General features: G+C 39.7%; 1 protein-coding gene across 1 annotated transcript in view; it reads left to right on the forward strand.

Annotated features, from left to right (window-relative positions):
* Positions 1-9,764: 9,764 nt before the first annotated feature.
* The window catches only part of PCF11 (PCF11 cleavage and polyadenylation factor subunit), a 29,249-nt gene continuing 12,115 nt past the window's right edge, over positions 9,765-26,898 (forward strand). The window contains 11 exon segments of the mRNA XM_017875218.1: positions 9,765-10,403; positions 14,057-14,105; positions 14,108-14,140; positions 14,143-14,180; positions 16,408-16,596; positions 16,976-17,170; positions 18,358-19,472; positions 19,883-20,066; positions 20,163-20,253; positions 21,174-22,741; positions 24,899-24,995. Coding sequence (XP_017730707.1) covers positions 10,212-10,403; positions 14,057-14,105; positions 14,108-14,140; positions 14,143-14,180; positions 16,408-16,596; positions 16,976-17,170; positions 18,358-19,472; positions 19,883-20,066; positions 20,163-20,253; positions 21,174-22,741; positions 24,899-24,995 — 3,751 coding nt within the window. The 5' untranslated portion in view covers positions 9,765-10,211.

A 26,898-nucleotide genomic window follows, 5' to 3' on the forward strand; every position in this document is an offset into this window, starting at 1 on the left:
AATTCTTTCTCTTTCTATTCATTCATTTATATCTTCTCATATTCCTTGAATACATTTATAGTAGTTTATTAATGTCCTTGTACGCTAATCCATCTGGGTCATTTGCTTTTATTGACCTTTCTTTCTCCTTTGATTTTTTAGTCACGTTGCCTGCATCATCTTAAATTTTTTAATTTTTAATTTCTGCCTGCAAGATATTGTTTAAAAAAACATAGACTCAATATGTGCCTGTAGTCCCAACTACTTGGAAGGCTGAGGCAGGAAGATCACTTGAGACCAGGAGTTGGAGACCAGCCTGAGCAACATAGCGAGAGAACCTGTCTCAAAACAAAACAAAACTGAACAAAACATGCCACTAGCCAACCAAATTATGTACTGAAGTATATAATTTAACACCCTGCTACCCCTGACCCAGGACATGTCTTTTTCTTTCTGTCAGGAATCTAGGGTAAGGAACTGATCACTTTGTTTATTTTTTTGTTTTGTTTTGTTTTGTTTTTTGAGACGGAGTCTCACTCTGTCGCCCAGCCTGGAGTACAGTGCCCGGATCTCAGCTCACTGCAAGATCTGCCTCCTGGGTTTACGCCATTCTCCTGCCTCAGCCTCCCGAGTAGCTGGGACTACAGGCGCCCGCCACCTCGCCCAGCTAGTTTTTTGTATTTTTTAGTAGAGACGGGGTTTCACCATGTTAGCCAGGATGGATCTCGATCTCCTGACCTCGTGATCCGCATGCTTCGGCCTCCCAAAGTGCTGGGATTACAGGCTTGAGCCACCGCGCCCGGCCTAGGAACTGATCACTTTGATTCAATCAATAGTTGAACTGGTCAGGGATGGGCTGCATCTTTAATTAGTTTCATCTCATCTTTGGTTTCAAATGTCTCGAGGGAAATGCAGATTTTATGTATGATAGAGGGTTTCAATTTTATGCTCTGTTACACGCTTAGCCAAAATCCTGCTGCTGGATCTTCCCGTCTTCCAGGATGACTCAGTGTGTGGGGGCAACAGCACCTTGAGCTAACATACTCAATAAGGTTGAAAGGCTGACGAGTCAGCCTGGGTGACAGAGCAAAGTGGCAGCTTACCCTGGCCGCAAACCCCTACTGCTGCCACTTTCTTGTTCCCTTCTCCTCCAATAAGGACTTTAAATACCAAATACATACAGATGATCCCTATATGGTTTTGATTTACTTCATTGTCTCTCTATTTACCAATCCAAGGAAACTGGGGTTACCAGCTCAGCAGAATGAAGTTGTTTACGGACCAGAGATTTTGTGTCTTGGTCTGCATATACCCAGAGCCATTGTTCTTGAGCCATTAAGGACCACGTTTAGCTCTTTTAAAATGATGTGATAGATTGAATTATTATTCCAATGCTTCATGACCTACCTGTATTAGCATTCTCCATCTATATCCTTACCACATAACTCTTTATTGTCTTTCACATGACTAAGCAGAGGATACCTCTCCTCTCCCAACTAATGATGTGCTTGGCCTTGTAACTTGTTTTGGTCGATGAGATATGGGCCAAAATGACAAGTGTGCCAGTTCCAGGCCAACATCTCAAGGGGCATCTTAAGTTTCTGCTTACTTTATTCGACTCCAGTGACCCTTCATGAGAAGAACATGTCTGAGGTAGCCACTGGTCCAAGGAGAATGAGGAAATATGTAGAGCAGCCTTGAACCTAATCAGCAGTCTGAAGTCAAGCCCAGTGGATTCCAGCCAAGCATAGGAGAGCCACAGCCAACCTATAGAACTATGAGAGAGTAAATACATATTTGTGGCTATAAGCTATCGAGAGTTTAAACTTGATTGATAGGCAGCAAAAACTTTCAAATCAATTGTTCTTACTAAACATTTTGCTTTTTTTTTTTTTTTGAGACAGAGTATCAATCTCCTCCAGGCAGTGGTGCAATCTCGACTCACTGCAACTACACCTCCCAGGTTCAAGCAATTCTCCTGCCTCAGCCTCTGGAATAGCTGGGATTACAGGTGCCTGCCACCACTCCTGGCTAATTTTCGTATTTTTAGTAGAGATGGGGTTTCACCATGTTGGCCAGGATGGTCATGAACTCCTGACCTCAAGTGATCTGCCTGCCTTGGCATCTCAAAGTGCTGGGATTACAGGCATGAGCCACTGCACCAGCCCTTATAAAACATTTTTTAAAAGTTTATGCTGACCTAGCTCTATGAAATTTTATAATTCACCTTCAGGTTTCTTCATTGGATTGACTAGATAGCTCATATTTACTGCCTGATTGACTTAGACATTATTTTAGAGTCATATTTGGCTATCTCCACAATTATGATCATTCTAGATTTAAAATAACTGCAATAATCAGGATATTTGGATTTTGTGAATTTAATTCTAAAGCAGTTTAATAAGTGTGCATTCAGGATAAAAGATGCTCAATTGTTTTACATTTTTCCTGTTGTTAAAAAAAACTTTTTAAATGATGGTTTTATCTCAGAATCAAAAGGCATTATATTAACTGAACATCTACCAGGCATGTGGAAAGCATAAATAATATATATATATATAATCTCTATATTATAATTATAATTATATATATATATAATCTCTATATTATCATATTATTATAATAATAATAATATAATCTCTATAATATATTATATATTATCATTTATATATAAATTAATCTTATATGAGGTGGTATAATTATATTACTTATCATTTATATATATATTAATCCTATATTTTATTATATTTACTATAATATAATCTCTTATTTATATAATATAATATATAAATAATTCTCTATATTATATATATATCATTTATATATATAATATCAATACTCTTTATTTAAAAACAAATTATTTTTAAGATTTTGTTAATACTTTCAAAGGCAGAAAGTTTTTTTTTTTGTTTTTTGTTTTCTCTTTTGACATCGACCTCTACCTCCCTGGTTCAAGTGATTCTACTGTCTCAGGCTCCTAATTAGCTGGGACTACAGGCGTGTGCCACCACACCTGGCTAATTTTTGTATTTTTAGTGGAGATGGGGTTTCACCATGTTGGTCAGGCTGGTCTTGAACGCCTGACCTCAGGTGATCCACTGGCCTCTTCCTCCCAAAGTGCTGGGATTACAGGCATGAGCCACCGTGCCCAGCCCCTTAAGGTAAAAAGTTTAAAACACTAAAAAGAGAACTAACTGAAAAGATTTCTTCTTGCCCTGTCTTCTGGTTGCCTGGTCCATAGGCAATTATTGTTACCAGTTCTTTTTTATTTTCTTCCAGTGATATTACATCTACATACAAATACATATTTACATGCATATATTATTTTCCCTTGAATTTTTTTTAGTTAAGGCAGTGTTGGAATACCATATAAACAGTTCTGTATCTTGCCTTTATTTATTTACTTATTTTTTCAATGAATGCATTTTTTTTTAATGGTTGCCTTGTGGTATAGTTGAAATGAAATATATCTTAAAGATTGCTCTACAGTAGCAGAGTTTCTTCCTTCTTTTAAAAAGGCACATAGTATTATATTTCAACGCAGTAGTCACCAACGTAACAGCTGGGCTTGAAGTAAAAATTATTTTCATAAGGAGCTTAAGATGTTATTTTCCTTTCTCACTCTTTCACTAGAGTACAATTGAGCTTTCCAGAAGGTACATGACCTGTGTTATTGCAAGAGTAAATGCAGAAGCAGACCTGAGAATCCATCTGCCTTCTATTAAGCCAGATATTATAAACAAATTTGCAAAAATGTGAATTATGCAGCCTTTCTCATTGATTTTTTGTATTTTGGAAAATATAGTTATTTTTCAAGAAGCATTATTTATATTAACATGTAAAGGATTTATTATTGTTATTTTTATTCATCTATTTTTGAGACAGAGTCTTGGTCTGTCGCCTAGGCTGGAGTGCAGCGGTGGGTGTGACCTTGACTCACTGCAGCCTCCGCCTCCTGGGTTCAAGTGATTCTCCTGCCTCAGCCTCCTGAGTAGCTGGGACTACAGGTGCATGCCATGACGCCTGGCTAATTTTTTTATTTTTAGTAGAGATGGAGTTTCACCATCTTGGCCAGGATGGTCTCAATCTCCTGACCTCATGATCCGCCTACCTCAGCCTCCCAAAGTGCTGGAATTACAGGCGTGAACCACTGTGCCCGGCCCTATTATTGTTATTTTTAAATACATGTTTTAAATAATTTATAAATTCTAATTTATAAAATAATAAACATTAATATATGGAATCCATATACACTAGTTATTTGGGGTCCTCATTAATTTTTAAGAGTATAACATGGCCCTGAGACTTAAAAGTTTGAGAACTGCTGTTCTGTTGCATACAGGTACTATAAATAAACTTGTCCTCTACTACTGGACATTTAAATTGTGTTTTTTTTCTGAGTCAGGGTTTTGTTGTGTCATCCAGGCCGGAGTGCAGTGGCAGGATCATGGCTCACTGCAGCCTTTCTTTCCCAGGTTCAAGTGATCCTCCCACCTCAGCCTCCTGAGTAGCTGCTAGGACCAGAGGTGTGCACCACCACACTCAGCTAATTAAAAAAAAAAAAAAGTTTGTAGAGACAGGTTCTCCCCATGTTGCCTAGGCTGGTCTCAAACTCTTGGGCTCAAGTGATCCTCTCTCTGTGGCCTCCCAAAGTGTTGGGATTACAGTCATAAGCCACCACCCAGACTTAAATTGTTTTCAATTTGTGACAACAAATTGAAACTATCCTGAAATGTATAACCTATGTACTTTATTTCCCGGTGATTGAGTAAATCTGTCTTTCGTGAGTTTGCTGGGTCAAATATACAATAGTAAAGTCTCACAATAGGTTATGTCATCTCATTCCGTCTTTGTAACAACATTACGAGGTGAGAGTTGTCATTTTCTTTTTAAATATGGGAAAACAGAAGCTTACAGAAGTTGAATAACTTCCTAAAAGTCATGAGGCTAAGAAGCTGCTGCAGAGACAATCAATCATTTCATCAGACTTCATGCTTTAAACCACTATTTTGATTATGGTTTCTCCATGCAATAATCCTTGTATACATCCCTTTGGTTTAACTCACTTGTCTGATAACAGGCTCTATGTTTGCCTTGGCTTAAGTTATTTCCTGGCACAGGACAGCTCTGGAGAAAGCAGATGAACCAGGCCTCTCAAGCAAAAATCAGTAGCAGAAAACCACTTATGTGATGAGAATGAGCTCTTTTATTTTGACTCACAGAAACCACCACTAATTTGGAAAAATGAATTTTACTTTTTTCCTTTTTTAAACTTTTTTTTCCATAGAGATGGGGTCTCCTTGCCCAGCTAGGAAATGAATTTTAGAATATAATGCAGTTAAAACTAATTCACACAATTTTTAGGCCTGGCAAGGTGGCGCATGCCTGTAATCCCAGCACTTTGGGAGGCCAAGGTGGGCGGATCACTTCAGGTCAGGAGTTCGAGACCAGCCTGGCCAACATGGTGAAAAGCTGTCTCTACTAAAAATACAAAAATTAGCACGTGCCTGTAGTCCCAGCTACTTGGGAGCCTGAGGCAGGAGAATCGCTTGAATCTGGGAGGCTGAAGTTGTCAGTGAGCCGAGATCACACCACTGCACTCCAGCCTGGGCGACAGAGCAAGACTCTGTCTCAAAAGAAACAAAAACAGCTAATTCACATAAGTTTTAGAGTAAACTTTATAACCAAACCCATATGTCAAAATAGCATATTTGACAAAGAAAAAGAAGCAACAACAAAAAATAGACATTCAAACCATGACAGTGTGTAAAATAAACAATATTGCAACCCCCCAAATATATGATATACAGTACATTTACTTTTTCCCCATGACATTTCCACTCTGTTACCCTTCATTAGGCAACATTATATTTTACTTAGGCACACAAAGCAGACAACCCTTTTTATTTTTTTATTTTTTTTTCAGACGAGTCATGCTCTGTTGCCCAGGCTGGAGTGCTGGAGTGCAGGTGGCGTGATCTCAGCTCACTGCAACCTCTGCCTCTTAAGTTCGGGTTCAAGCAATTCTCCTGCCTCAGCCTCCCAAGTAGCTGGAATTACAGGCGTTCACCATCGCGCCCAGCTAATTTTTTTTGTATTTTTAGTAGAGGCGGGGTTTCACCATGTTGGTCAAGGGCAGAGAGAGGGAGTTTTCATTTTTTCTTTGTGTACTTGTATTTGAATTCTTTAAAATAAGCATGCATTACTTTTGTGGTTATAAAACATGTAAATAATAATGTTGCAGGGAGCAGTGGCTCACTCCTGTAATCCCAACACTTTGGGAGGCCAAGGTGGGAGGATTGCTTGAGCCCAGGAGTTCAAGACCAGCCTGGACAACATGCCGAAAACCCACCTTCTATCAAAAATGCAAAAAACTAGCCAGGTGTAGTGGTGCAGGCCTGTGGTCCCAGCTACTTGGGAGGCTGAAGTGGGAGGATCCCTTGAGCTCCCTTGAGCTCCCGAGGCGGAGGTTGCAGTGACCCCAGATCGCGCCACTGCACTCTCCAGCCTGGGTGACAGAGTGAGACCCTGTCTCCAAAAAAAAATAAAAAGTTTATATAAGTAAACTACATATTTCTAGCAATAAATGTATATGCATATATAATATATAACAGGTAAATATTGCTGCATATTATCTACACACACTGGATTTACACATAAAAGGGGGAAATTCTACCTGCTGACAGTGCTTGATAACTATTTAATTTTAAAGGGATTGGCTTTTAATTTTTATTTCCTTTTTTTGTTTTTTTTTGAGACGCAGTCTGGCTCTGTTGCCCAGGCTGGAGGGCAGTAGCATGATCTCAACTCAGTGCAACCTCTGGGGCCCAAGTGATCCTCCCACCTCAGCCTCCCAGAATGCTGGGATTACAGGTATGAGCCACAGCACCCGGTCTATAAATTTTAAACGAGTAGCCGGGATTACAGGCATACACCACCACACCCAGCTAATTTTTTGTATTTTTGGTAGAAGACGGGGTTTCGCCATGTTGGCCAGGTTGGTCTCGAACTCCTGAGTTCAAGCGATCTGCCCTCCTGGGCCTCCCAAAGTGCTGGGATTATAGGCATGACCCATGGCACCTGGCCTTTTATCCTTTGTATTTTTGTGTTTAGTATCCACATTTCTATCTTTCTAATGATATCAAAACTTACATAAGAAAAGTTATTGATTAGATAGAACAGAGGTTTTAAAATTTAAATTAAAATTTAATTAATCTTTTGATAATTATTACCACTTCCAGGCTGAGAGGTTTTTTTAAAGGAGGAATTAACTCCTCTTGTAAATACTCTGTGAACCCAGGGAAGGGTACAGTTATTTTCCTCAAAAACAATGGAAATGCTTCATATTCTGCAGAAACACAATAATTAGTGGATTTGATTATTGAAAATAGTTCTGGGATACCACTGGTTCCTGGACAAATGTAGTACTTTTTTGCATTACTACATGAGATTATGATTGAGGTATGTATTTCATGAAGGTATGGCCAAGGGGCTATCTTGTTCACCACTGCACCTAGCATAGAGATAGGAAATAACCAGGGCTTAATGTTGGTGGAAAGTAAATTAGTTGCATATTCTGACGAAAGAACTGGCAGTGAAAATCCATGAGAGAATTTTTGCGCACTTATTTGTATTTAAAATTTCAGTTATCTAGTTTGTGCCCTGTCCTGAGTATTTAAAGAAAAAATATTCTTGTTACAGTATAGCACATGATTTGAAAATGATTGCTAGTCACTTGAGTTTTCCATGTCATTTGTGGGGACATAGGTTTGTTGATTTATGTGCTAAAATATATTAATTGTTTACTCTGTATATAGTCTGTGAGGGATACAATAAAAGCCAAATCAGAGCTTTGCAGCCTTTCATTTTTTTTAGAAGTTCACTTTGCTGTTAAAAGAAAGCTAAAAACTGTAAAAGACAGATATTTCTATAATGAAATTCACCTTTAAAATGAAAAGGAAATGAACAGAGGACTATTTCACCCTGGTCATTTCCCTCCAGAAAACAAAACCTTTGAATGTTATTAAACTGTCTAGTATATCTAAATATCACCAATAACAATAGTGTGAAATTACTGGGATTATAAATACTTATTCAACAATATTTCTTAGCTTCAAATGAGGGAAGACCAGTTTTCCTCCCCAGGTTTTACTTTTCATTCATGTGTGATATCACGCTAAGAAAAAAATGGAAAATACATGTCAAAACTTAACTTTGCAGCACATTTTATGCAGTATTATGTTTCAATTATACATCAATAAAGATACTAAAAAACTCAAACAAAAAGAAGAAACGAAAATGTTACTTTCTATGGGACAAGGTAGTTTGTTTATGTTTTGAGAGAGAGTTTTACTCTGTCGCCCAGCCTGGAGTGCGGTGGCTCGATCTCGGCTCACTGCAACCTCTGCCTCCCTGGTTCAAGCGATCCTGCCTCATCTCATCCTCCCAAGTAGCTGGAATTAGAGGCGGCCGCCACCATGCCCGGCTAAGTTTATTTTTTAAGAGCAATTTCTTCTGGGGAGCAACAAATTATCTCTCAAATGCCTAGTAGTCTACGGAAGGCAATGGAAAAGCAATTTGAGGTAATTGACACTTTTTTTTTTTTTTGAGACAGACTCTGGCTGTCACCAGCCTGGAGTGCAGTGGCGAGATCTAGGCTCACTGACACCTCCACCTTCCGGGTTCAAGCGGTTCTCCTGCCTCTGCCTCCCGAGTAGCTGGGACTACTACTACAGGCGCACACCACCACGCCGTTGATCTTTGTATTTTTAGTAGAAACCGGGTTTCACCATGTTGGCCCAGATGGTCTCGATATCTTGATCTCGTGATCTGCCCGCCTCGGCCTCCCAAAGTGCTGGGATTACAGGGATGAGCCACCGCGCCCAGCCCGTAATTGACACATTTAAAAAGCTTATATTTAGGTCAATATCGCTACTCAATGAAAAAATTACGTTCGGTTTGTGTTATGTCGCAGCTCCACAGTGAACTATTTATTTGAAAGCTTTGTGTGTTTTGCGAGCATCATTTCCAACCTGGGAGAGAGCCCCACAAGTTTAAAACAAAAGTGTATGCGTGTGTGTTTTCCTACTTGCCCCAAATAGTGTATGCTAAGTAGGTTCTGAAATGCAGATTCACAGTGGAGATATTAGGGTCCGGCTGGGTGTGGCTGTTGAGAAACACTCTTCCTAGAGCTCAGAGTGGGCTCCTTAAAGAGCTCCTCCAAATCCCCAAGGAAAAAGCCTTTCACACTTAACCTCTAAAAAGGCATTTTCCTGGGGATTCAACTCAGGCAAGCTCGCCTAGGTATTTTGGCGTGCTGGAGTAAACTCTCCAGCAGTGCTTTTCGAGGTTACGGGTAAATTCGGCACCTCCCTCTCACTTCCCAGTTCCCAGAGGGGTAGCCGGCCCGGGGAGCTAGACCCTCCCAGGCTCTCGAGAGCACCTGAGACGCTAACGGAGAGTGGGTGCGGCGGCAGAAAGCCTCCGCCCCTCCAGCCCCACCGTCGGTGGCAGCTACGGGGCAGGCGGGAGGAAAGATGATTGACACGCCCGCTCAGTGGCTGGGAAGCTAGAGGGAGGGACGAAGAGGGGACGGCTGAGCCTTCTTCTTAAAGTGGTTGGGTTGGGCCTCGGGAACTGCCTTCCCCAGGCCTATTGGCTTCCCTGAATGGGTTGTTATGGTAACAAATGACCGAACAGTCCCTTATGAATCGGCCAATGAGAAGGGCCGTCTTTTCCAGCGCACCTCCGAGCCGTAGATGTTGCGAAAGTCCGGGTAGAGGCCGGAGAAGAAGGCGGTGCCAGGACGTCCAGCGGAAGGGCCGGGGGCGGGGCTCGTGACGTTACCGGGCCAGCCAATCACGCCTGGTTTTATCAGCGGCCCCGCCCTTTTACCGCACATTTCCCCTCCCCTAGTTCATTTCGCACGACGCAGCGGTTGGGAACACAGACATTTTCGGAGCTGGAGTCGCCACTGCCGCCGCCATTTTGTGTCTGTGGAGAAAGAAGCTTCTGTGGCGGCTGGAAGTGGACGGAGATCACCCGCGAGACGGCGGCGTTTCATACCCGAGGTTCCCCCTGTGTCGTCCCCTATCCCCCCTCCGCGGTCAGCATGTGGTGAAGCCGGAGCCGCGAGAGATCAGGGGAGAGGAAGAGGAGTCGGAAGGGAGGCGGGGTATCTAGAGCGGCTTCAGCTTCAGCTGCGGCGGACCTCGGAGGGGGGCCGCGGCGCAATGTCAGAGCAGACGCCGGCCGAGGCCGGTGCTGCGGGGGCCCGGGAGGACGCCTGTCGGGATTATCAGTCATCGCTCGAAGACCTGACCTTCAATAGCAAGCCGCACATCAATATGCTGACCATTCTAGCCGAGGAGAACCTGCCCTTCGCCAAGGAGATCGTCTCTCTCATCGAGGCCCAAACCGCCAAGGTTTTTATACACCCCGCAGCCTCCTATTCTTCTAATACTCCCTGATTTTAGTGTCAGCCTCATCCCAGGTCTCGCTTCCATCCCAAGGGGGACAGTGTTCCTTCTCTCCAACCCTCCACCCCCCTCCAACTCAGGCTCGGTCTTTGGCCCAGGCTTGGAGCATGGGCCTCTCGGGGGGAGGGAGTGGGGAGGATAAAGGGTGGAGTCCTACTTCCGCTTACCAACTCTCTTTTTAGGCCACCGCATTGTATATCCCGACACACACACGCTTTGAATAGAGCCCTTTTGGGTGGGGGAGACTTAAAGGCAGTTTGTGGTTTGGGGAAGTAAGAGTTAACATAAGCCATTTTAATCCCCTGGGAAGTGGGAGAGTGGGTCTCCCATTTTCCCCCAGCACCCTTTTTGGTAATTGTGTTCTGTGGGTTGGAAGGAGGTGAAGGGGGACCTGGGAGCGAGCTGTTGGTGGGTGGGAATAGGGATTTGGCCCCGAGTGGAGCAGCCGCCTGTTAGAAGCCCAACATGGCGCCTGAAAAGCACATGATGCGAAAGGGAAGAGAGGAGAATCCATTCCCTGCCAGCCAGGCAGCTGCTCACACCCGTCAGCCCCATTTTGGGGTGGGGGCGGCTAGATAAAACTTTTATTCTCCTATTGGAGGGTCTAATTTGTCCCAAAATAGGGGCAAGTGGGGTTGAGGGTGGGGTTTGGGTGGGGGGAGGAGATCTTATCCAACCTGTAGGTGGAGAACTGGCCCAGAGGGTAACAAGTACTTGCAGTTTCTCTGAAAAGTTCAGTCCCTCCTCCTCTTCCTTTTCTCTTTTTTTCTCCCTTCCCTGATAGCGAAGGAGTGTTTTTCTTTACCCCTTGACAGAAGTGGTCCTCTGCCACCTTATATTTCCCTGTAGTCCTCCTCTTCTGTGGATTCATATGGGAGCGATATGTCATTTAAGTAAAGTTACTGTTAAACTTAGTTACAATGAGTTTTAATAGCGTCCCAGTGCTACATTTTATTTTTCAAGCTTGTACTTACGGTTTAGTTTTTTCTAGTTGTTAGTGATTGCAATTATCAGGATGAGCCTCCTTTTAGCAGAGTGAACCCCTTTTTAAAGGCCACTTTAACAACAACCACCAATATATTGTTTAGAGACGGTTTCTGTCTAGTGTAAAACTGAGTGGTCTGACTTTAATAAATGGTTTTGAAATGTGTGACTGGTATTATAAAATTTGTGAATAAAACATATAAAATATGTATTTGTCTTTTTTATTTACCTTTGTAAGGTGTAGAATCTGTTTCCAAGACTTATTTTTATCTACGTGGTTGTGTGTTTTAAACAAAAGTCTTTAAGTGACTTGGGTTCATTCTTCTTTAGGTTCCATCCACTCTTTTGGGTAAACCTCCTCACAAGATACACGGTTTCAGGTGGTCCTTTCATACTTTAAAGAGGACGAAAAGGAAGGTTTTTTTCCTTTTTTCTTTTAAGGGCCTCAACAAGTTTATCATGCTCAGTCTGACAGCTAAAATACAAGTTTTCGTTCACTTTTCCTGTGAATGTGTATGTAAAACAGCTGTTTTTTTTTTTAAGTATGAGATTTAAAAGGAAGCATTCCTCATACTCAACATGCTTTTATTGATACCACAAACATCTTGGACATGAAAACTTAGTTTTGCCTTGTTGAAGGCTTAACTTGACATTAAATGCCTTAAAGCACTCGTGTTTTAAGGCAAAAACATTGAGTTTTAAAATTAATTACCTCGTATCTTGGGATTTAATATTCCACAGCGCCTAATATTGAGCAGCTCAGGTTGTCACTCAAAAGAACAGTTTCCTTGCTGGTTTTTAATGGATCCAGAAGACCTTCGAGAACCGAAAACTAAATGCTGAATATAGTGACCACATAAAACTTGTGTTTTGTATATCGCTACACAGTGATGAAAATAGATGGGCTATTTGCTGGTAAAAGACTGAAATTTTGGGGGCACACGTTTCCTGCTTATTTTTGTAAAGCCAGATTGAGGAAAAGATGTAAAAGTCACTTTGGGGGAACTGTCTTAATCCTGGTTGGGATCGAGGGTGAGGGGAGGGATTTTCCGTTATTTGGTAGCAAACTGGCCTGGTTTTGTGTTTTGGAGGTGAATGTTTGTGTCCTTATTCTTTAGCTTCTCTGCGTTACTAAAGGATTCACACTTACTTTGACTCCTCCCAAGAGAGCAGTAGCAAAAAATAATACATATAAGGACTTCACTTGTACAATAAAAAATTAGTCTACTTAACAGCCTGGTGTTAAAGAGAGCCTGTTTATCTTCATAAGTACCATAATGACTAAAGTGGTGTAAAACATGACATGGTAAGGTAAAGACACAGCGGTAAACCATTTGACATGTTCGTACTTAATATAGTTGACCCACATGCAGTGGGTGAACCCTTTTATTGGACAGTACTTTAAAAGAAAGTTTTCATAAAGTTATTCAAAGGTTTCCTTAGCCAACTTTTGGTCGTAAAGGTGTTATCAGAAGCAAGAGCATTTCCACACACTTGTATGGGCAATTGGTTTTATTAAATATGGCATTGTGTACTCCAGAACTGTGAGCCTACCCTAGCTTCAGGCAGCTATGGGTAAGTGTTACTCAGGGTTAAGATTCCTATACACGTGGCGTGGGTAAATGGGGATAACCTAAGTTTTTTGTATTTAAAAAATCATGGGTACTCCTTTGGAGTCAGAGTTAAGACTATTATGGTGTGTCTTAATGCTCCTCAAGTCTGTGAACCTGCTGATGCTTTCTGGAAGCTTGCTGTGCCTTCTAAAAGCCAGTGGTGGGTAGGCATTGCCGTTGAACTGGGGCAACATTTCTTTACTTTGGAAAGGGCCACCTGTATATCAGCATCACCACACTGGCTCTGCACAAATTTATAACCCCTGGTTTGTGCATGTCAGAGGAAACTATCGGCGGAGAGTCCAGGCTGTGAAGAAAATCTTCAGGACAAATCCTGGTTTCCAGAGTCAAGTTCAACCTGATTTACATGATTCAGCGGCTGCTCCATCCAGTTTTTCTTGTCTGAGTAACAAACTTGCAACTTCCTGCATGTTGTTGTGCAAGTTTCAGTGTTTTGCCATTGACTTCCTAGGTGAAGTGTTTTTAATTTTTGTTCATTTGGATTATAGAGAAGTAATCCTAGTGATTTTACAGGTAACAAAAGCTTCATAGACTTGAACATACAAAATATGCCTATGGAAATTAGTTTCTACAAGAGGTCTAAAAACTGCTTTGAGTGTAGGCACACCATTGTAAATTAATATGGGTCCCAAAACTGACACTTGGATTACATAAAGTAATTTTCCCTCGCCTCCTCTTTATTTTTGTCACTTAAAACACAGGTCTTTTTACCACATGAACTTGAAATTTCATTGAATGTTAAATGAGTATATTAGGGATTACAGCTGTTGTTCATCCTGGTAATTCTGAGCTTTTGTGTGCTCAACTAAGGATTGTAAGAGTTGAGAACTTGATTGAACACTTAAGTTTCATAAAGATTACTTCAAAAGTATTTAGTATCAACAAAATAGAGGTCTGTATTGTAGGTTTAAAACTCACTTTTAAAAGTAATTATTTGGTGGTAATTCATTATACTAAACTTGTCAGTTTCTTTTTATTCAGGCTCCTTCCTCAGAGAAGCTTCCTGTTATGTACCTTATGGATTCTATTGTGAAAACGTTGGAAGAGAGTATCTCACTGCCTTTACTAAAATCTAGTTGCAACATTTATTTGTGTGTTTGAAAAGGTACATACGCATTTAGAAACATTTGTGTTTTTTTTTTTTTTAAATGTGTTCCTGATTAAATAAATACTTGCTTTGTGTTGGGTTTTCTTGGGTGGTGAAATGTTTTATACTTTTGGACATTTATTGTTAGTACCATTTCAAAGAAAGAGGCTGAAGTTAATGTTTTATGTTAGAGTTTTAGAACAGATTCTAGGGGTTTACATTGTCCATTTAAGAATAGATGGATTTGGTTTTAGAATTGTGCTTTTAAAAAAATTGAGTTTGTTCATTTGAACATCTGTTTCATCACTTATAAACCAGGCAAAAAGATCTGAAATCGTCAAGAGTAATTAAAATTTCATTGTTTAAATTTCTGGTGTTAGGATGTTGACTGTTCTCTGGGGGAAAAAAAGCATAATCCCTCAGTGTCTCAACCTGTGATTGGTTCCTGAAACTTCTGTGTTTTTTTGTTTTGTTTTCTGGAAATGTTTACTCTTTTGTTACATTGTTCAAGTATGTTTTAGGTGAATGTTGTTGGTATGTGTCAGTGGTGGACCAGTTAATTGCTGTAGGTTATTCTGGAAATACTTTTCCCCCCACCTTAGTGTTCAGAAATTAGGCTTATTTTTCATATCTAGAGATTGTAAGTTTCTTTCATAACATTGTAACATATGTGGTGGTTTGGTTACAGCAGTATTATGTTGAGGAAGACAAGGGATTTGCTGAGGTAATTCTCTGCCTGTCAGGCTGTATCTTTCACATTGAGCAAAAAGGCACTTATGAGATATTTAGGTTTAAAGATTGTTTCCTAATGACAGTATTTGGTGGTAGTTATATTTTAGTGGATGAACACCTCTGTGTCAGTTGTCAGATTTGTAGAATTGGAATTTTTTTTGGAAGAACTATTATTAGATTTTACATGTTTATTAGAAAATAGGTAGTTGCTATTTGAGAAATGTTTTTAAGTTCTTAGAGAAAAGAAATAGTATTTATAGAAGAAATTTGGAAAGCTCCGTATCAGATAGCATTAAAATGCTTGTTAATAGAATATTGTAGACATTTGCTGAATACTGCTAACCAGAGGCTGTAGTCTTAAGGAGAAGCTTAACCAACCTCTTGGTTTCAGTTTCAGTATGTTCAAATTCACTTGGGTGTTTGGTAGCATACCTTTACTGAATCTAACTGGGCATTAACATGACAGTTGATTAAAATGACCTTATAATAAATACATTATTATATGAAAACGTACGAATATAGTTAAGGCTTTACTATCTGTTGTAATGTTTAAAATGTAACTCGGTTTTCACAAGTTCTAGGTTTCTTGATGGTGAATTTTCTTTCTTTTCTTTTTTTTTTTTTTGAGATGGAGTTTTGCTCTTGTTGCCCACGCTGGAGTGCAGTGGTGCCATCTCGGCTCACTGCAACCTCCGCCTTCCAGGTTCAAGTGATTCTCCTGCCTCAGCCTCCCGAGTAGCTGGGATTACAGGCATGAGCCATCATGCCTGGCTAATTTTGTATTTTTAGTAAAGACAGGGTTTCACCATGTTGGTCAGTTTGGTCTTGAACTCCTGACCTCAGGTGATCCACCTGTCTCGGCCTCTCAAAGTGTTGGAATTACAGACAAGAGCCACCGTGCCTGGCAGTGGCAGATTTTCTAAAAATTGTTAGGCCATCACAAACGTGAACAGATAAGTTATTTAAAACTAAGGCTTATCAGTGGTTAAGATTTTGTAAATTTCAGTTGTTAAAGTGCTTTCCACACCACAATAACTTATTCCTAGGTACCCAACCATATAGTATTGCTGAGCATTGGTTAGTGAGATAGTTTTGCCTTAATTTTAACTTTGTACTACTATGTAAATAATTTAAAACATTTAAGCCATCAGGTAATCAATTTTTCTAGTTGTTTTATATTTTTCAGTTTTATATTTTCTAGTTGTTTTATATTTTTTTTCCAGAGTAAGAGTAATGTTAGGAATATTATACTAAGCTCTAAGATGTGGAAACGTTTTGTATATAGAAAGGCTCGCCTGGTTGGTTCCTTGCATGAAGGCTAGGTGAAAATGACTTTAATTATTCTGTTTTTGAAGGAGAAATGCACCTTTAATAAATTATTACTGTTGAATATACTTACCAATGGGTAGTACAGTTCTATATGTGAAGTAGAGCAGATTTATATAACTTACATTTAATATATAAAATATTCTATAGTAACTTAACAAGCCATAGAATTGTTCTGTTGTTCTAGGTGGATGAAAATACTAGAAAAAGTTTATTTAAGTTACGTTCCACATGGGATGAAATATTCCCTTTGAAGAAACTTTATGCCCTGGATGTCAGAGTCAATTCATTAGATCCTGCTTGGCCTATTAAACCTCTACCCCCCAATGTGAATACATCTAGCATCCATGTGAATCCTAAATTTTTAAATAAATCGGTAAGTTTTAATATGAATAGTATGTAACATGCTTTTAAGTATCACATTTTGAATTCTTCTAGAGAACTTAATGCCAGAAAGCCAAAATAGACTATAGTGAATCGGTTCAATTTGAAAAAAAAAATATGTATATATTTGGAATTTTTATTTAGAAATGTATTCACCTTGTTTAGGTATTATGTAACATTTAATTTGGCTTTTAAATTCCTGATAAGTTTTCTGTGTGATATTTAGGAATTTGGATAATTATTAAAGAGTTAAATTCTGTGTGATATTTAGGAATTTGGATAATCATTGAGAGTTAAACTGATAATTTTTATTTACTCCCTAGATTCCTTTTAGCTGAGATATTTTCTTAACAAATTGTCTTTTCTTATAGCCCGAGGAGCCTTCAACACCTGGTACAGTGGTCAGTTCCCCTAGCATCTCCACTCCTCCAATTGTTCCTGATATACAAAAGAATCTTACACAAGAACAACTAATAAGGCAGCAGTTACTGGCAAAGCAAAAACAGTTGTTAGAACTTCAGCAGAAAAAGCTGGAGCTTGAGCTAGAGCAAGCTAAGGCACAACTGGTAAGTAAGGGAGATTGGCATTTTAAATATTTTAAACCTGTGTGACAATACAGAAGTAATGTTTATGTTTGAATTTTATTAACGTTACTTTTATTAGTAGTGTACTCTTTTAACTTTTTTTTTTTACAAATCATAATATATTTATTAGATTATACTTTTATATCTTTATTGTAAAATTCACTTGATTAAAAACCACATAGGCCAGGTGCAGTGGATCATGCCTGTAATCTCAACACTTTGGACGTCCGAGGTGGGAAGATCGCTTGAGTTTAGGAGTTTGAGGCCAGCCTGGGCAACACAGTGAGGCCCTACCAAAAAAAAAAAATTAGCCAGGTGTGGTAGTGCATGCTTGTGGTCTCAGCCACTTGAGAGGCTGAGTTGGGAGGATCACTGAAGGCTGCAATGAGGTATGATTGCTTCACTGCACTCTAGCCTGAGTGACAGAGCAAGACCCTGTCTCAAGAAAACCCCCCAAAACAAAAAACTACACTATTTCCTCCAAATAGTTTTCTGTTAGATTGCTATCTTATAAAGTAGCATCTTAGTTTTGTTTAATCATTACATTATGTGGACTTAATATTTCAGTCCCAAGATGGTAGGCATGTTGTGGCTAATATTTTTGCATAGTCTTTAATGTTTTGTGAGCTTATACTTCATGAGCAGAATGACAAAATTAAGGAGGCCAGGAAGATTATATATTTCTACACATGAACGACTTTATACTAAGTTATTTTGCTTAGCATCTGAGCTTATTTGACAGTGAGGTACAGGAAGGCAGAATTTTATAAGTTCATTAATAGCACCACTTTGGGAGAAACTAAATTTTAGGACTTAGAATTTAGCTGAAATGACTCTGATTCTTGTGCAGCTGGAGTGTAGTGGTTTAGCAATTACTTAGGAGCAGTATGGCTCAGAATCCTGAATAATTAGAAAGAGAAACAATTTTTTTTCATTCTATTTAGAGATAATATTATAAAATCTCAAAAAATACTAGTAAGAAATAATGGGCAACTTAAATCATGGACTTTTTCTTTTCATTGTAATCTCAATTCATTAGAAGTGTACAATTTAAATACAGTATTGAGTAAATATATTTATTGAATAAAGCATTATATTCAGTTGTTTGCAATTTCTTGACAATCTTCAAGTTTTACAGTGTTGACATGAACATTTATTTTGTGTTTTAGGCAGTTTCTCTTAGTGTTCAGCAGGAAACATCCAATTTAGGTCCTGGATCTGCACCATCCAAATTACATGTTTCACAGATTCCCCCTATGGCAGTTAAAGCTCCTCATCAGGTTCCTGTGCAATCTGAGAAAAGCCGTCCAGGACCATCCTTACAAATTCAGGATGTGAAAGGAACTAACCGGGATCCTCGTCTGAACAGGATAAGCCAACATTCTCATGGAAAAGATCAAAGTCACAGGAAAGAATTTCTAATGAACACGTTAAACCAGTCTGATATTAAGACAAGTAAAACTATACCCTCTGAAAAACTCAATTCATCCAAGCAAGAAAAAAGTAAATCAGGTGAAAAAATAACCAAGAAAGAACTTGAACAATTAGATTCTAAATCAAAATCGAAATCGAAATCACCATCACCTTTGAAAAACAAATTATCTCACACAAAAGACTTGAAAAATCAAGAATCAGAAAGTATGAGGTTGTCTGATATGAACAAGAGAGACCCAAGATTAAAAAAACATCTTCAGGATAAGACTGATGGCAAAGATGATGATGTGAAAGAGAAGAGAAAAACTGCAGAAAAAAAGGATAAAGATGAGCACATGAAGTCATCTGAACACAGACTGGCTGGAAGTAGAAATAAAATCATAAATGGCATTGTACAAAAACAGGATACAATAACAGAAGAGTCAGAAAAACAGGGGACAAAACCAGGGAGATCGAGTACTAGAAAGCGATCAAGATCTCGATCACCCAAGTCTAGGTCACCAATTATACATTCCCCAAAGAGAAGAGATAGGCGGTCACCCAAACGAAGGCAAAGAAGTATGTCTCCAACGTCAACACCTAAAGCTGGAAAGATTCGCCAATCTGGAGTTAAGCAGTCACATATGGAAGAGTTTACACCACCTTCTAGGGAAGACAGAAACGCTAAGAGAAGTACTAAACAGGATATTCGGGATCCAAGGCGAATGAAAAAGACTGAAGAGGAGCGGCCACAAGAAACTACAAATCAGCATTCTACAAAGTCAGGCACTGAACCAAAGGAGAATGTAGAAAACTGGCAAAGTTCCAAGTCTGCCAAAAGATGGAAATCTGGTTGGGAAGAAAATAAAAGGTATGATGTTAACATTTTAAGTCAAGTGTAATAGTGTATATGTTTCAAAAGATAGTGCTAATTTAAAAATTGGAAAATGTTTATTGGGTGCTGTTAGTACTTTTTTCCATCTAATTCTTATATCTCTGTGGGTTAAGTACTATTATTATTTCTATTTTACAGATAAGGAAACTGAAGTTTAGAAAGGTTAACTAATCTACCTAAGGCTGCAGTCCAGGACATGCAAGAATCAGAATTCATACCTGTTTTTGCTGATTGTATATTTCATGCTCTTAATCATTTAATTAATTACTTTTTGTGATTACATATGCCCATTTTAACCATATCCTTTTGAAAAGAATCTTTAAATATGGTCCTGAGTATTTTTTTAAAAAACATTTCAAAGTAACATACTGCTTTTATGGTTTCAGCTTACAGCAGGTTGATGAACATAGTAAACCTCCTCATCTGAGGCATAGGGAGAGCTGGTCAAGTACTAAAGGAATTTTATCACCTCGAGCCCCAAAACAGCAACAGCATCGATTAAGTGTAGATGCCAATCTTCAGATTCCTAAAGAGTTAACTCTTGCAAGCAAAAGAGAATTACTTCAAAAGGTAGTTACTATGATTAATCCCATGTCATTATTCTCTTTTGTCTATTTTTTTTTTATATTTAAAATAATTTTATTTCCTTTTATCACCCCTATACAGACGAGTGAACGTTTAGCATCTGGTGAAATTACACAGGATGACTTCCTTGTTGTTGTGCATCAAATTCGACAGCTATTTCAGTATCAAGAAGGTAAACATAGATGCAATGTACGGGATAGTCCTACAGAAGAAAATAAAGGTGGATTAAAAAAGAAACCTCTCTTATCTGATGCTGAATTAACCTACTATGAACATAAAGCAAAACTGAAAAGGACACAGGTTCAGCATTCATTTCCAAGACTTGATCTCTTAGATCCTGATATTTTTGACTACCCTTTGACTGATGCCTTGTTGTCTGGAATAGAATGTGAGCCATCCAAAAGTAAACATGCAAGTAGGAATAGTGGAGCACAGTTTGACAGAAAAGAACAATTTAGTGAAAGAGCAAGACGTCTTTCTCCTATATCTGGGAGTCGTACTTATGCTGAGAATCTTTCACCCCATGAGGGCCGGAGAAGACATGACGAGCAAGTCTCTGCTAAAGGTAGAAAAAGTTAAATCAGATTATGCCTATTGAATCACACAGCAGTGAAGGGAAAATGAACAAGCTAAGTGGGGATGGACTTTTGTGACTGTTCAGAGTACCATTTTTTTCCCATTTATTTTGTTACTTTTTTCCCTTTAAGGAAAGGGAAGGGAAGGGAGCTAATATTTCTAAAGCCAGTTGTGTGTCAGGTACTTCATTAGGTTTTTTAAATATGTAATTTGATTTAATCCTCACAACAACACAATGAAGTATATATTCTCCCCATTTTACAGAGAGGAAATAAAAGAGAGGTTAAATAACTTGCTGTCAAAATGAAATAAGTAGTATGTTGATAGGATGGGAATTTTTTTGTTCCTCAGGTGTGTCTGACTCTAGAGTCTTATCTGTTGCTTTATGCTGTCTGTCTCTTCCTGCCCCTCTAATATAGTGAGATAGTTATATCTTTGGCTAAACATTTATGTGAAAAGAGAAGATTTTAAGATAACTTTAGATTTAGTGAAAATAATTGTTTTCCTTTTTAAAAGGTGTGCGAGAAGAGCAGAGATCTCCATTCAATGATCGTTTTCCACTTAAGCGACCTCGATACGAAGATTCAGATAAACCATTTGTAGATAGCCCAGCATCAAGATTCTCTGGCCTGGATACAAATCAGCGACTTACAGCTTTAGCTGAAGACAGACCATTATTTGATGGACCTAGTAGGCCATCAGTAGCAAGAGATGGCCCAACCAAGATGATTTTTGAAGGACCTAATAAATTAAGCCCTCGAATTGATGGACCTCCCACACCAGCTTCTCTTCGGTTTGATGGGTCACCAGGACAAATGGGGGGAGGAGGCCCTTTGAGATTTGAAGGGCCACAAGGTCAGCTAGGAGGTGGTTGTCCTTTGAGATTTGAAGGGCCTCCAGGACCAGTGGGGACACCTCTGCGGTTTGAGGGCCCAATTGGTCAAGCAGGAGGAGGTGGTTTTCGGTTTGAAGGTTCCCCTGGTCTGAGGTTTGAGGGATCTGCAGGTGGTTTGCGATTTGAGGGACCAGGGGGCCAGCCTGTGGGTGGTCTGAGGTTTGAGGGACATCGTGGTCAACCCGTGGGTGGTCTAAGGTTTGAGGGACCTCATGGTCAGCCTGTGGGTGGACTTAGATTTGATAATCCCCGAGGTCAGCCTGTAGGTGGACTTAGATTTGAGGGGGGTCATGGTCCATCAGGGGCTGCGATTAGGTTTGATGGACCTCATGGTCAGCCAGGAGGTGGAATCAGATTTGAGGGCCCTTTGCTACAGCAAGGAGTTGGAATGAGGTTTGAGGGCCCTCATGGTCAGTCAGTAGCTGGTCTGAGATTTGAGGGACAACATAATCAACTTGGTGGGAACCTTAGGTTTGAGGGTCCACATGGCCAACCAGGGGTTGGTATCAGGTTTGAAGGCCCTTTAGTCCAACAAGGAGGTGGAATGAGGTTTGAGGGTCCTTCTGTACCAGGAGGTGGCCTGAGAATTGAAGGGCCTCTGGGTCAAGGTGGTCCAAGATTTGAAGGTTGTCATGCTTTAAGGTTTGATGGGCAGCCAGGTCAGCCGTCACTCTTGCCAAGATTTGATGGATTACATGGTCAGCCAGGTCCTAGATTTGAAAGGACTCCTGGTCAGCCAGGCCCTCAGAGGTTTGATGGACCACCTGGACAGCAGGTTCAGCCCAGATTTGATGGTGTACCTCAAAGATTTGATGGTCCACAACATCAGCAGACATCAAGGTTTGATATTCCTCTTGGTCTTCAAGGCACAAGATTTGACAATCACCCTTCACAAAGGCTTGAATCAGTATCTTTCAATCAGACTGGTCCATATAATGATCCACCTGGCAATGCTTTTAATGCCCCATCCCAAGGACTACAGTTCCAAAGACATGAACAAATATTTGATTCACCTCAAGGACCAAATTTTAATGGACCACATGGCCCTGGAAACCAGAGTTTCTCTAATCCACTTAACAGAGCTTCTGGACACTATTTTGATGAAAAAAATCTTCAGAGTTCTCAATTTGGAAACTTTGGCAATATACCTGCTCCAATGACAGTAGGAAATATTCAGGCATCTCAACAGGTAAGTCTGTTTTTCTAAATTTGTGTTGTATGCAGATAACCAGTTTTTAATGTTTCTAGAAAGGTTTTCAGGACATAGTTTATTGTATAGATTGGGAAGAAGTTTTTAATGTACTCTAAAGCCACCTGCTAAGGAAGTGGGATGAGCGTCTTGGGAATGAAATTTGCAGCTTAAATCCAAAATTGATTTTCGCTCTTTCAAACCCCACCCCAACTCTGCTTTTGTTTTGTTTTGTTTTGTTTTTGCTTTAAAGCTTTTGAAATATTACATAATTGTGTTTCATAGAGGTCTGCATTGTAGAACTGTTGGGCCCTGATGTGCTTTAAAGTAGCCATGGAACTGATTGCTTGGACTGTTCTTTGACCAAGAATTTCATTAACCTGAGTTAAATAAGAAGATCAAATTTTGTCCATGCTTTCATAGTCTGCAATTCTTTTCTTTGTCCTGTTTTCTACTTTTACCACCTTTCCAGTCACTTCAGTTAAACACAATTGTTTGATATTAATGTCAGTGTAGCAAACTTAGTAGCAAATAGCCTTCCAAATACACTCTGGTTATGAAGCATGCAGTTACCTGTTGGTATTCTTTTACACTTGTTCTGTATACATTTTAAAATGCATACTGAAATAACTTTAAGGTAGTATGTTTACAATTTGTGATTAACTTGGTTGGTTTTGAATGACTACTTTTGCTTGCGTGCTGAAATTCTCCTGGGCTGAGTTTTATTTCTTTTCCAGTTGCTGACATTTTCTTACTAGGACAGATATATTTTATAGTAGTAAGATTGTATGGAAGAAAATACAAAATAAGAAAGATTTTAAAAGCACATTAGGAACATTATTAGTAGAAAGTAGTCCTTCTGTTCATCTCTAATCGTATGAGAAAACAGTTGGCCTGTCTAGATCTACTCTACTGTATATCCTTGAAAGAAATTGACACATACTCTAGAATGGTACTTATTTAGTCTTGTTTCTACATTGCACAGAATTGGTGGGGTTTTTATTATGTGTACTCACCACCAAAAGTCCACATATATACTGAAGAAGGATTATAAATGGACATTTATTTACATACCAGCAACATGTAGAAGTCCTGCCTCCCTCTGGACTGCAAATACTGTATTTGTCTGCCAGTGCAGTTCTTGCTCCATGATTGTTCTATTTTTTAACATTCCCTTTGACATCTTTTACAAGACCTTTTACAGGATTACTTTGTAATGTAGCTATAACTGTATGCAAAGATAATGGCCAAGCAGGATACTTACCTGCTTGGTAATTCAGATTGCTAATTAAAACAGGCTTTTGATATCTGGAAAATGGGCAAGGGTGAGGAGTTCTGGCCTCAGTTTTGCTCCTAACTGGCCCTTGTGATTGTGTATAGGTCATATTGCTTTATGTCAGTTCTTCTATTTGTGAAATAAGGGAAAGCACCAGCAAGGTAAAGTGACTTGTGTAAAGTAACACAGCTAGTTACCTTATGTTTGCATGGTATACATTTTCCTTTTTGAGGGGCTACTTTGCCTCTCTAGTAGGTACCTTAAACTTTTCAAAGAAGTTTTTTTTTTTCTTTTGAGACGGAGTCTCGCTCTGTCGCCCAGGCTGGAGTGCAGTGGCCGGATCTCAGCTCACTGCAAGCTCCGCCTCCCGGGTTCCCGCCATTCTCCTGCCTCAGCCTCCCGAGTAGCTGGGACTACAGGCGCCTGCCACCACGCCCGGGTAGTTTTTTGTATTTTTTTAGTAGAGACGGGGTTTCACTGTGTTAGCCAGGATGGTCTCGATCTCCTGACCTCGTGATCCGCCCGTCTCGGCCTCCCAAAGTGCTGGGATTACAGGCTTGAGCCACCACGCCCGGCCTCAAAGAAGTTTTAACCCATTCTCAGTAACTTATACCTCAGTGAAACGGGTAAGGGAAGGTTTTATTGTTCCTGTTTGTAGAAGACCTAGAAGTGAAGTGATACAGCCAAGTTACCTTTCTAAATCTTTATTTATTTATTTAGATTTACTTTCCTAAATCTAAAACTTAACTAAATCTTTAGTTACCTTTTTTAATCTAAGCCAGGCCTTGTGACATCTATGAATATTTTTATGTAATTAGGATGTTCAAAGTTTTACTTGAAATGTAGAAAGTATGTTCTTAAAATTAAGATTTTTCTTAAAGGTTCTGAGTGGTGTTGCTCAGCCAGTAGCTTTTGGTCAAGGACAACAGTTTTTACCAGTTCATCCACAAAATCCTGGATTTGTTCAGAATCCTTCAGGTATGTACTTTATGAACTTTGTTTTTCAAAAGACAAATGATTATTGTTTTGTTGAATAGCTAACTTGCTGAATTTTAGGAAATGAGTTTTGCAAAGGTATATTTAATTTAGAGAAATTTAATCTGGCTGACATATTTTTGTTCCTTTTCTAAGTTTGTTTACATTGTGGATGTACCTATTTACAGCTAGAGATGGTTAGCGGGGACTTGTAGTCCACAAACCAGAGGGAAGGAAACCTATTTGGTGGAAACTGGGAGGTGGGAAGGAAGGTATGACATCTGTGTTGAGACAGAATGAAATAAATGACAAACCTCAGACATCTCAATTATTTGATGTTTCAAGTATGTGTTATGATCCAGTAAACATTTATTAAGTGAATACTGAGGATACTGCATTAATAAAGTTGATTAATTTTATGTTTTATGGGCACTTAAATAGCAAAAGTGGCTTTCCTAGCCAGGTACACTGATAAGCATCTTTGTTACTATGGGGTGAGGCTTAGTACTAGATAAAAGGACTTTTACAATGGATTTTAATTTTATTTATTTATTTATTTATTTATTTATTTATTTATGAGACAGAGTCTTGCTCTCTTACCCAGGCTGGAGTGCAGTGGTACGATCTTGCCTCACTGCAGCCTCTGCCTCCAGGGTTCAAGCAATTATCCTGTCTCAGCCTCCTGAGTAGCTGGGACTACAGCCGCGTGCCACCAGACCCGGCTAACTTGTATTTTTAGTAGAGACAGAGTTTCACCATCTTGGCCAGGCTGGTTTTGAGCTCCTGACCTCAACTGATCTGCCCCCTTCAGTCTCCCAAAGTGCTGAGATGGCAGGTGTGAGCCGCCATGCCTGGCAGAATGAATTTTAGTTTTAATATGTGGTAAGTGGGAAGTATATACATTAGTGATACTTGCTTTCATTTCTGAATCAGTGAAACAGCTGTTTCAGAAACATGTTTTACTGTAGCATTGAGTTAATCAGTTTACAGTAAATTTATGGAGTTTTCCAAAACTTCTGAAGTAATTAGGAAATCCTAGCCAATATCTTTTTTATACATTAGTTCTTTTTTTTTTTTTTGAGACGGGATCTTGCTCTGTCACCCAGGCTGGAGTGCAGTGATGTGATCTCGGCTCACTGCAAGCTCCGCCTCCCGGGTTCACGCCATTCTCCTGCCTCAGCCTCCCGAGTAGCTGGGACTACAGGTGCCTGCCACCGCGCCTGCCTAATTTTTTGTGTTTTCAGTAGAGACGGGGGTTTCACCGTGGTCTTGATCTCCTGACCTCGTGATCCATCTGCCTTGGCCTCCCAAAGTGCCGGGATTACAGGCATGAGCCACCGTGCCCGGCCAGTATACATTAGTTCTTAAATTGTGTCAAGAAATTCAATTAATTTGGAAGCTTTTAATTTTTAATTTCTACATGGACAATTATGACTAATTAATATTTGTTATTATTATTTTGTTACTATAATGAAAAGAGAAGGAGAGAATTTGGGATCTAAAGCCCAGAAGACCAGGGTTGGAATCTCTACTCTGTTACTTTATAAATGGACAGGCTTTAAGCAAGTATCCCCTGAGGTTCAGTTTTTTCCTCTGTGAACAGAATATGGGCCGGGCATGGTGGCTCATGCCTGTAATCCCAGCACTTTGGGAGGCCGAGGCAGGTGGATCACAAGGTCAAGAGATGGAGACCATCCTGGCCAATGTGGTGAAACCCCGTCTCTACTAAAAATATAAAAATTAGCTGGGTGTGGTGGTGGGCCCCTGAAGTCCCAGCTACTCAGGAGGCTGAGGCAGGAGAATCACTTGAACCCAGGAGGTAGAGGTTGCAGTGAACTGAGATCAGGCCCCTGCCCTTAAGCCGGGGGAAAGAGGGAGACTTGGTCTCAAAAAAAAAAAAAACAAA

The sequence above is a fragment of the Rhinopithecus bieti genome, unplaced genomic scaffold (genome assembly GCF_001698545.2).
Source record: "Rhinopithecus bieti isolate Rb0 unplaced genomic scaffold, ASM169854v2 scaffold_9667, whole genome shotgun sequence".
In the NCBI taxonomy this organism is placed as follows: domain Eukaryota; kingdom Metazoa; phylum Chordata; class Mammalia; order Primates; family Cercopithecidae; genus Rhinopithecus; species Rhinopithecus bieti.